This window comes from Lolium perenne, chromosome 3, assembly GCF_019359855.2.
Source record: "Lolium perenne isolate Kyuss_39 chromosome 3, Kyuss_2.0, whole genome shotgun sequence".
Classification (NCBI taxonomy): domain Eukaryota; kingdom Viridiplantae; phylum Streptophyta; class Magnoliopsida; order Poales; family Poaceae; genus Lolium; species Lolium perenne.
Genome location: NC_067246.2, coordinates 226977514 through 226988904, shown reverse-complemented (window position 1 = coordinate 226988904; position 11391 = coordinate 226977514). Strand labels below are relative to the sequence as shown.

At 41.9% G+C, this 11391-nt stretch overlaps 1 protein-coding gene across 7 annotated transcripts; it reads left to right on the top strand.

Moving 5' to 3' along the window:
* The first annotated feature begins 979 nt into the window (after positions 1-979).
* On the top strand, positions 980-10491 carry LOC127343560 (receptor-like serine/threonine-protein kinase ALE2). 7 transcript variants are annotated; one of them, XM_051369691.2, is made up of 17 exons: positions 980-1483; positions 2373-2504; positions 2600-2689; positions 2982-3155; positions 3251-3331; positions 3455-3550; positions 3645-3746; positions 3819-3926; positions 4509-4709; positions 4796-4918; positions 4994-5185; positions 6105-6200; positions 6334-6705; positions 6908-7165; positions 7892-8293; positions 8965-9208; positions 9299-10491. In XM_051369691.2, exons 1-17 carry the CDS (start codon positions 1378-1380, stop codon positions 9921-9923), a joined length of 3402 nt encoding a protein of 1133 aa, XP_051225651.1. In that variant the 5' UTR covers positions 980-1377; the 3' UTR covers positions 9924-10491. The 7 variants fall into 7 exon arrangements, with proteins under 7 accessions (XP_051225651.1, XP_051225650.1, XP_051225653.1 ...); XM_051369690.2 differs by having other exon boundaries at positions 3452-3550; XM_051369693.2 differs by lacking the exon at positions 3819-3926 and having other exon boundaries at positions 3452-3550.
* Positions 10492-11391: the final 900 nt, after the last annotated feature.

Genomic DNA, 11391 nt, shown 5'->3' with positions numbered 1-11391 from the left:
CCTAGAGGGACGACCTCGACGCGGCGATCGCCATGTCCATCCGCGACGCTGGGGTGCCGCTCATCGACTCACCAACGACATCGAAGCTGGGCCAAGCGGCGCGGTGAAGGACTAGCCCGTCGACGAGCCTGACGAGCGCAGCAAGCAGGACATCATCATTGACGACATGTACAACTTTCACCAGTACTACGACCCCTCTAGTCGCCGCGAGTACTATTAGGGTTTAAGTTTAAATTTTATCGAATTTCGTTTGAATCTATGTAATATATAGCAAGTTTGAATGAATTCTTCTATTAAATTTTTAAAATCTCAAATTCTGTTTGGTGGACGCGGCTGGGGAGCGACGTCCCCCAAACGCGGTACGAAGAAAACGCGTCCCCCAAACGCTTAATCCGGCGGTGGTTGGGAGACGCGGCTGGAGATGCTCTCAAAGAGGGAATTGGAGATAACGGGGTGCTCTTTTCGCACGCTGAGGTTCGGGCCTAGAAAACCGCCGATTCAAACATTGACAAACAAAGGAGGGAATTGCGTTGTTAGGTAGATGATGAGACCTTGCCAGCAGCGAATTTATACGAGCTAGATAACACCCGTTTAATTCAGTTCTCTTTAGATTCGAACTCAGATGAGTTGGCTGTACACTCACAAGTCTTACCACTGAGTTAGCACTCAGTTTCCGAGAAAAAAAAAAAAAAGCGAAGACCACAACTATCCAATCGCGCCATTTTCCATTCCGCGGGTATATTTAGAGGGGATGCGAGCTACCAAACACATCCTAATAACACATCCTAACAGTATGTTTGCATATTTGTTTGAAAATGGTTTGCTTGCATACTTCACTTGAGAAGATTGGAATACGTTCACGCGGCACGCGGGTCAATCTCACTGATTACCGATGTCCCGAAAAAGGGGCAAAAGGAAGACCCACGCCCACGCGTCCACCACCACCATCGCCGGGGCGGCAATGGACTCCACCTAACTTTTTGCGAGGATGGCTACCGAACAAACACCACCACCCTGCCTGCCGACGGCCACCTGCTGCGAAACCAGAAAAACACTCGCGCGAATGGACAGCAAATCGCCTTTGCCGCCGCCGCCGCCGTTGCTAGTGCCAGTGCGCAACTTGTCCCTCCCCTCACTCCTGTTGGGTTCCATGCTCGCTCTCTCTTCCCCATTTCTTTACTAGCCTCCGCTCCGCACCGAATCTTCTACCGCCCCCGCGCGCCCACTCACCCGCTTGTGCCGTACTACTACTGCGGACTGTGTCGGCCGGAGCGCGCAGGCGCCGGCCTTTTCCCGGGGTGATCATCGAGGCGTGTGATCATGGCGAATCCGTGCGCGGTTGGTTAATACTTGGTGCCGCCGGGCGCTGCTGCAGGGATGAGCCGGCGCGGAGCCGGGGCCGGGCGGGGCCTCGGCGGCGGTCTCTGCGCCGTCCTCGCCGCCGCCTTGGTCGTCTCCGCCGTCGTCATCCTTACGGGTGGAGGTATGTGGAATCGTCGGTGTGCCTGCCGGTCTCCGGGTGTCTGGTCTGGTGGTTTCGCGGTTTCTTTCCTGTTGCCGTCCTAGTAATCCCGTCAGTATCACACTATCACGCCTGTCTCAAACTCTGTGTTTTTTGTTTTTGTTTTGAAATGGGGACATAGCCCCGGCATCTGCATCAATCGATGCACACAGCCTCATTTATTGCCAAGTTTCAGAGATCCAAATCTTACATCTCAAACTCTGTATGCCAGACTGCGTAGCTTGCTTGTGCGTCAGAATTTTGGTGGGCTTGAGCTCTGCCAAAACCCAGAGCCTTGGCGTTTGTTTCCTACTGCTCTTTTTTTTTTTACCGTGAAAAATTCCTGTGTAGACTCTGTGTGGCAATTAGAGTTACCGCTTGTGATTTTACAGCTGTCCAGAATGTAAGATCTGCTAGCATGATGCATACTACTTACCATATAATACACGAGAGGCAGGAGATCTTACATATAAAGTGAGATTGCGTAGTTCTAAGTTCCTATCAGTACCTAGGTTAGTGTTGAGCACTACCATACACATAATGATCATCAGCGTGGCTGATCGTACTTTTAATTAGCACCCCTTTAAAAATTAGTTTGATGGCTTACCACATATGCCGCGTGGTAAGCTATCTAAACATACATAAAAGGAAGCGCTTACAAAAAATATTCAATTGTTGGTATATCAGATACTTCATACCGGTCCGATATCTGGATGTATTATTCACCAAATAAATAATGATCATGTGCTTTGCGTTACTAAAATAATAATCAGATTTTCTGTTAGCACTTTGTTTTCATTGTTTGTTGATTACATACTATGCACTGGCCTGATCGACTTAGCTGTATGTTCTATTTACTTTGTTTCTGAAGGTCATCAGGAACCTCATGCACCTGCCTTTGGTCGGAAAGTCCTTCTGTCCGTAACAAGTGCACATCCACAGCACAACTCGGATAATATACTTCATCCTTCACAATTGCAAGCTCCGGGATTCCAAAGCTTAGGTCTGTAACTAAACATGCCTTCGGCCCAACGATTTGGATTATTTGTTGCTGTTCTATATCATTTATAGTTTAAATGTTAACCTTTTCTTTGCTAGGGCTAACTGCAAAATTACCAGCATCAACTAGTACAGGTGTTATCAAAGAGCATGATCAACATGCACCCAGCCCAACAATCAAACATGAAGGTTCTTTTTGTAATAATGATACATTTTATCTACCAATCCTATGCGAATCAAATCTTTATTAATTAACGCTTCTGTAAATGGTTTACACCCACCATCCAAACAAACAGTGCTGCCTACAATGGAACCTAGTCCTCTGCCCAATCATTTTTTTCAGCCACCAAATGTAGAACCATATCCATCTATGCAGAGTCCAGGTGGATTGTTGTTCAGCACAATGTTGAACTCTACGTGTATCTATGCAATTGGTAAATCTAGTTTGGAATGACGATAACCTTTATTGCTTTATTCACAGGTCAACATGTCTCTCCTTCACAAATGGTTTCTCCAGCTAAAACTGGCAATCATCATCTTGAAGAACAAGTGCCTGCAGCTTCACCATTTCTTCCGGCTCAGCCACATCCTCCTCATCCTGAAATTTCTGTGAACACTCCAGCTGCTGCACCTTTTCTACAACAGCCACCCTGGTGTATGACCTATTTGGATCTGCCTTATGTTCTCAATGTTATAAACACTAGGTCATTATTTGTTTCTGTAGTTTCATATAATTTTACCTTTGACCAGCTTCTCAACCGCCTCCATCTCCACCTTCCACTGAAAGTCAATCAACACAGCCAGCTTCTTCATCCCCTATCAATGGCCATTGTAAGATCGTCGGATATGATGTTATGCCATGTTATTTTTAGAGTACTTTATTAGCTGATGAAATGGATCTCATATTTACCTAACTCAGAATCTGTTGCCACCTGTCATTTCACATGGCAGCAGCTCCTTCGTCATTCCGTACCCCTCCAACTGGCCAGGACACACTTAGAGTACCAGTTGCCTCACCACTACCAAGCAGAAAAAATCCACCGCCGAAAGGTATAGTTCTTCTTGTTATCTAGTCATCTAAGTTGTCGATATGTTCAATTTTTTCTCACCCAGATTATGTTGTAACCTTGGGGGTATATGGCAGTTGCACCACCAACGCCCATCTCCCCTGCATCCAGTCAGGATGGTGTATCAGTTGCTAGACCTCCACATAACCTACCAAGCCACAGCAGCTCACCACCAAAAGGTTCAGTCTCCCTGATTCAGTGCCAAATAACTATATATAGCATTTCTAAAGGAGCTATTTGCTTGGGAATAGGCACAAGGGAGACCAATCATCATTTTCCTCCTGCCACTCCACCTTTAACTTCAATGCACCAGGCCATTCATATTCCCCCGCAACAGAGGCAGCGCCCACATTCGAATGGTACTGAGCTCAATCATCTCATGATGTAGATTTTGTTCTCTTCATTTATGGATTCCAAATGTATGTCTGTTTCTCCATCACCAATCACTTTTGATGTCCATGAGACTAGGCATGGTGTGCCTGTTCCTGTATCTCCAGACCTTTAACCCGTCATCCTTTGCACACTAATACACTATCCAGACCTACGGTGTAGCCTTCCCATTTAGTTGAATCTTAACAAAATTATTTTCTAGATTATAATATAAGCATATTTATGAGGTGAAGGCGCATGCCATTCGAGTTGCTTCCGATCCATTGCATTTAGTACCTTTAGACTATTCAGTTGAGAATTTTTGGAATTTTTTTTTTGGTTCTAAATTCAATCCCAATAGTGTATGTTCTATTTAGTATTTAGGACCTTGTGTTCCTCCAGTAGTGAACTAGTGATGACTTCACAGGCAGTTTCTGCGCCCACCATCATATCTTACCCTCCCTTTCCTGCAAATAATTCACAAGCAGTATGCATCTCAACCAGTATTCAGACATAAAAATACATCTTCTAGGGAGTGGATATCACATATTTTGTTCTAACACATTGTGCAGGGCCAGCAGCTTCTCCAACAATCCACCCTGCCAGCCATGGGAACACCAATGGTGTACCAGTTGCACCACCTTTGAAAGGAAGGGGTCACCATTCCTTACCTGTAAATAATACTCATGGGATGATCCATGGAGCTCCAGTTGTAGCACCTTTAAAGGAAAGGCATCACCGGTCCTTGCCTGTAAATGACTCATCTGTAAAAGGTGTCCAAACAACCATATGTACTAGGCTACAGCAACAATAAACCCATTGCTGATAGTGAAATGATTCATGAATTTATATTGTACAGGACCTGTTGTTTCTCCCCAAAAATCTCCCAGCATCCATAGGAGAGGACATGTCATCCCAGTTGCTGCACCTCCAAAGGAACCTTCCAGCCATTTATCACCTGCAAATCATAAACACCGCAAAGGTATCCACAGTTTTGCATTGCAAAAATATAATTACAAATTAGTGAAATCACCTCAGTAAGTAATATTTGGTGCAGGTTCCTTTCCTGTCATAAGTCCTGCTCCACATAGAACCGATAATGCTTCTGCAACAAGCCATGGACATTCAGGTTTGGATCACAGTCCTGCTCCAGCACCTGTAGCCGTGTCCCGATCGAAAGGAAAAGAAGGAAATCCAGCATATGCTCCGCATCACCCTCATCAATATCATTCACCTTCATATTCTCCAGGTTAGCTGTGTTAATTTAAAGAAAAAAGTAACAACTGCTATTTTGAACTTCGTAATAAATATGGCTGTGTACATCACTTGATGCAGAGACTGGGGTTATAGTGTTATACTCCAAAAAAGTTGTGTTAATTTTAGGAAGATATGTGATAATTAACAACTGTCTGACGTCCTTGAGAACTGAGAAATGCCATGGCATTGATAAGTACACATACGATTCAGAAGCAGTGCAAGAATTGTCTACGGTATACTTGATTGAAAGTTCAATATTTAGTCCGCAAATATCGGTTGAGACTCATCCTGATTTGAACATGCGAAGTTTATCATTGCTCTAGTATGAGAATTTGACCGTGCATATTAGTTATGCAGGTCCCCAGTTTCGCATCCTGCATTAAATTTGTCGAAAAATATCTTCTTTCTCTATTTATGATGAATCCAATAGGGCCAGAATTAATCTAGATTTACGTGACTGTAATATCAACTAGTCGAATTTCCCATGGAATAGTGCGGCAAGATACTTTAATTTTTATTTGCTACATGACTTTTTTGGGGACCATACAAGGTGCTCTGCCATTCATGTACCAGGGATAGAGTAACAAATATGTACAAGAAACAAAAGGCCTATCTACACTGTGTATTAAAAAAAATGTAATTTTATTCGTGATACAACTATAATAGATCCAACTCATATCTGATTGTTGTTACAGTTTGGACTCTAGACCTACTGTAAAAGAGGGTGTGGATTCTCTACCTTTATCAAAAAAAAATGTAGATCATTCTATTTTTCCTCCGATTAACGCAATAATTTATAGAACTTGAAAATAGATGTGCTATTTTCTTCTTAATGAATGGTAAAAGATGTATAATTTAAGTAACTATATGCAATATTATAATCTTTATTCGGTATATTTATGCCTATGCAGAACCTGCTCTACCGCCTGACAGTCCTGCATATAAAAAGCCCAGGGCTTTGGCACCAACACCAAGACATTCCTTGCCGCCTCCACCTCCAAATTCGTGTATGATATGGATACATTTTGTGCCTGAATTTATCAATTCAATGTTCTGTGCATTCAATTTTACTCAGCTGATAGCTTTTGAGTACTTATCGCCCAGTTGTGATTGATTCGTCCATTTTCTTTTCATTGTTAGACTGCACGCCGTTATATTGTCAAGACCCTCTGACCAATAGTCCTCCTGGAACAACATGTCGCTGTGTATTGCCAATAAAACTTGAGCTTCATTTAGGTATACCACTGTACACGTTCTTTGGATTGGTCGCAGAACTTGCACAAAATATTGCATCTGGCGTGTTCATGAAACAAGTTCAAGTTCGCATTATGGGAGCAAATGCAGCAACTGAAGACCCTGAGAAGACAGCTGTCCTTATTGATCTTGTTCCGTTGGGAGCAAGATTTGACAATACAACAGCACTTTCAGTATTTGAAAGGTTTTGGCACAAACAGGTTATCATAAACCCTATGCATTTTGGAAGCTATGATGTGTTATATGTTCTTTACCCAGGTGAGAGTTCGTTGTAGCTCTTCTTGTGTTACTCCATTTACCGGTTTCCTTGTGTTAACATCCTCCTGCCTATCTTGATGTTTTTTTGTCGATATTTGATTTGATCCTTGAATCTCTTGTTTATTGTTCAGATCTAGTTCATTTGACACTCCTTTTCTCTATTGAGAATGGTCATGGTACTTTGTTTCATCTACTCATGCAGGTCTTCCTTCGTCACCACCACCAGCTCCTGGAAGTCTGAACAACGGTCTTAGTAATGTAAATGATCCAAGATTACGCCCATTTGCTGTTGATGTAGGAAACCACAGAGAAAGGAAAAGTAGGGGCATAATTGTGATAATTGTTCTATCAAGTATTTTCGCTTTTATTTTATGTGCTGGAGCTGCATTGGTGATTTATTTCAAGCTTAGAAACCACAATCTTTTGACCGAAGCTTCACTTACACCAGCAAAGCCTGCAGGTAGCAACACATTCTTTCTATGAATTATTCCTGTTTTTTTACCATTCCATGGGGCACCATTGAAGAAACTAGAGAAATTAAGCTTGTTGAATCTCTTTCGCAAAAACATAATGCCTTTTTTTTGCATGGAAACGTGAACTAGTCCCTCCTTCTGAGTGTATAAGGCATGTGTTTAGGTCCTCAATTTGACCAACGAAATGTGTTATATGCCACAAAAAGTATATCATTGAATTCGTGTTCGAAAGAAGTTTCTATTGGTATACTTTTTGTCGCGTATAACTCATATTTCATCGGTCAAATTGATAATCTTAAAATATGTGCGAGCCTTATACACCAGGAAGGAGGGAGTACCTGGTTATACGTTGTACTCTACCATTTGTGTTTAGCTTAGCTGTTTAGGGAACGGGAATGGTAGAACATCTTTTCCATGCATGCATTCTGAGAACTTGAAGCCACTTTTCATGCATTTGTGTAGCAAGCTAATCCACTTAAGATGAATCTTCTGTTTTTAGCTTTCAGAAGCTGATAAGTTCTGTTTTTATGTTTCTGTTGCTGAAAATTATCTGTTTGTGAAAGAATAAGACTTCTATTTCATGGTTCACTGGTCAAAGCACTTAGAACTGCTTTGAGCAAAGTCTTAAGGGGCTAAAGCTACAAAAATAACATTAAACGATGATTTGCTTTCTTTTCTGTATTTCCTCATCAATGCTTGCATTGGAAATGCAGGTCCTGGTTCTGCAGTAGTTGGGAGTAGGCTAGAAAGCAGACCTATTTCGGCATCACCATCATTCAGCTCTAGTATAGTGGCATATAAAGGATCAGCAAAACTGTTCAGTTTGGTTGACATGGAAAGAGCTACACAGACATTTGATGAGTCCAGGATAATCGGTGAGGGCGGTTTTGGACGTGTTTATGAAGGTATTCTTGAGGATGGAGAAAGGGTTGCTATCAAAGTTCTTAAGAGGGATGATCAGCAAGGTACGCGGGAATTTTTGGCTGAGGTTGAGATGCTCAGCCGATTGCATCACAGGAACTTGGTTAAGTTGATAGGTATATGCACAGAGGAGCATATGCGATGTTTGGTGTATGAGCTTGTTCCGAATGGAAGTCTGGAATTTCACTTGCACGGTAAGATTTTGTTCATTTTGCCACCAGAGCTTCAGTTTGCTACTACTTCATTTAGTCTATTTCTTCTTGGAGTTAGATGCATTAGATTAGCCAGGCACTTCATTTAAAAGAAAATTTCATATATATCTTCTGCATTTCCGAGTGTTATAGTGCTTTTGCTCCTGGGTGCATATGCTCCCTTTATTTAAACTTCATTTTAAACATATATTAAAATATAAAAAAATCAAAACAAAATGTTACGCGTACATCTCAACATCATGAAGTCGTTTCAGAAAAAAAGTGAATTGTTATGTGGCTTATGCAAAAAGACAAAAATCGATGCTAACATAAGGCTTTTTACTAGGCATTTGTCTGTCTTTTTTGCACAGGCCACAAAAATTATCATTTTACTATGAAACTTAAGTGATGACATAGAATGCGCAGATATACGGGCTAAATTTTGTCTCCAAAAATTTTAATATTTTGAAATTCGTTTTTTGGATAAAGGGAGCATATGTTAAGACAGCATGATATATATTTACTAGGTTCCATTATATTCTCCAAACCTACATTTTCAAACTCATGGTACTTCTCATGGGTTGCGTAGTATATATCTGTTACTCAATTAGAAAACTTTGATAAAATGGACCTGCAAACTCCTGAAAACAAGTTATGTTAATGACTCCAAGCAGGATCAGATAAGTACACTGCTGTGCTTGATTGGGATGCTAGGCTTCAAATTGCGCTTGGTGCAGCACGTGGTCTTGCTTATTTGCACGAAGATTCAAGTCCTCGTGTTATACACCGTGACTTCAAGTCAAGTAACATTTTGTTGGAACATGACTTTACCCCCAAGGTTTCAGACTTTGGCTTAGCCAGAATTGCTCTGGGCGAGGGGAACGAGCATATTTCAACTCGGGTTATGGGAACGTTTGGGTAAGCTGGATGTGAAATTATTATCCTAACTCTTTCATAGTTGATTAAATATCCTTGGCATATTCTAAACTTGTGAAGGTTTCCTTTTAGGTATCTTGCTCCTGAGTATGCAATGACTGGACATCTTCTAGTAAAGAGTGACGTGTACAGCTACGGCGTTGTCCTTCTAGAGCTTCTTACTGGCAGGAAACCTGTAGATATGTCAAGGCCTCCGGGGCAAGAAAACTTGGTCGCGTGGGCTTGTCCATTTCTGACAAATAAGGATGGTTTGGAAACACTCATCGATGTTTCCCTTGGAAGTGGTATCCCATTTGACAGCGTTGCAAAAGTCGCAGCAATCGCTTCGATGTGTGTTCAGCCTGAGGTGGATCAGCGCCCATTTATGGGAGAGGTTGTTCAAGCCTTAAAGTTGGTATGCAAAGAAGGTAGCGAGTTCAATGAGTCGAGAAGTTTTAGTCGAGATACGCATATCCAAGATGCCGAGATTATGAGTAGATCAAGTCTGGATATGGATGTAGGCCCAGTGCTATCTACCGAGCAGTTCGCTGCATCAGCACGTTATGATACGCTGGACGCCTCTGGTTCTTTTCGGCGGTATTCGAGTTCAGGTCCTCTGAAGGTGGGTAAAGCTGAACGAAATAGGGAGAGAGGCTTATCAACAGGTAGCTCAAGTGAACACTGTGGTGTACAACGATTTAGGATAGATTCGGAGTAGTCAACATGTAGGCTCCTTTTGATGACCTGGGCACTGAAGAATACACATGGCGTATTTTGTGCAAGCCAGACTTCATATCTGCTGCAAAATGTATCTCAGAATCGGGAACGAAGTCAAAAAACGGTGTACAGATGAGGAGTGACCACCAGTGCTACGGTGGTGGCAATGGTGCTTGGCCTGGCACACGTAGTGACTGTGCGGCAGTCTAGTCCTTTTTGCTGACTAACTGCATCCAGGGGTGGAACTGAACAACATAAGGAGGAAATTTCGTTTGACCATCTATGTACAGTGTAGTCTGCAGAGGAGTAGGCTATGTGGACTAAAGAGAAAAAAAAGGAGGATTACACATCGAAAGAGTCGGACGCCCATGCTTTGCCACGGCTTCTCAAATTTATTTCTTTGGTGCACATGTAAATATGATGCACGTGAAAGTTTGCATAGCTACATAGTAGTATGAGATATTTAAAATTCCACTTTCCTCAAAGTGTATTTCGGAAAAAGGAATATGTGAGCTTATGTATAGAAATGAACGAACCAACTATTAATCTCTTATTACTGAGTTCAACTAGCTAACGCGTGAAAGGAATACGGTGTAGACACGGATGGATGCAGATGTTTGCCGGAAGCAACAGAACCCTTGAATCATGCAAAAAAAAAAAAAATCTCAATCATCCAAGCGAATCAACGAATCAACAAACTTGATCCATAATTCTAGCATGCTGTTCGATTTACTAGAGAATAGGGGAAATGTCTAATCATAGAAGCATTCTTGAATGATGAAGGTATTACATAGTCGCCTGTTTTAGGATAAGCCGCTTTGAAAGTTTAGCTTGACAAGATCATGTAATGGGATTGTTAGATTGAGCCATGCACATCAAACCTAAAACAAAAATACTATATTAGCCAGAAGCAGAAATTCCATTTTCACGAATGTTTTGCCGGAAAACTCTGTTTCCGTTTCCATTTTACAAAATTTTGTTTTCATTATCGTATTTTCATTCTATTTCTATTTTTCCACGGAAAAGGTGTAAACTTTCCGCTCCATTTTTATCTTTATTGGTTGCACATCCAAAAATCACAAACATCTTGACAGGATCTTGTGTACTACTTCCTCCTTTTATAATTTTTATTTATCACAAAACCAGTAACACTGCGGATTTTTTTTTTTTACATTGTAAGAGCATCTCCAGCCGCGTCCCCCAAAGCGTCCCCCAAACCGCGCCGGATTGAGCGTTTGGGGGACGTGTTTTCGTGCCGCGTTTGGGGGACGTCGCTTCCCAGCCGCGTCCCCCAAACGCCGCCCCCAAACATTTAAAATACTTTTTTTTGCATTTTTATTTCAATTTCCACAAACTAATACATAATTGGGTACGTGGTTTCCACAAACTAATACATAGTTGGAACCCTGGTGGACACAAATATAAAATATTGCAAATAAACTAAACCTAACTAGGTCGTGCATCGGAGG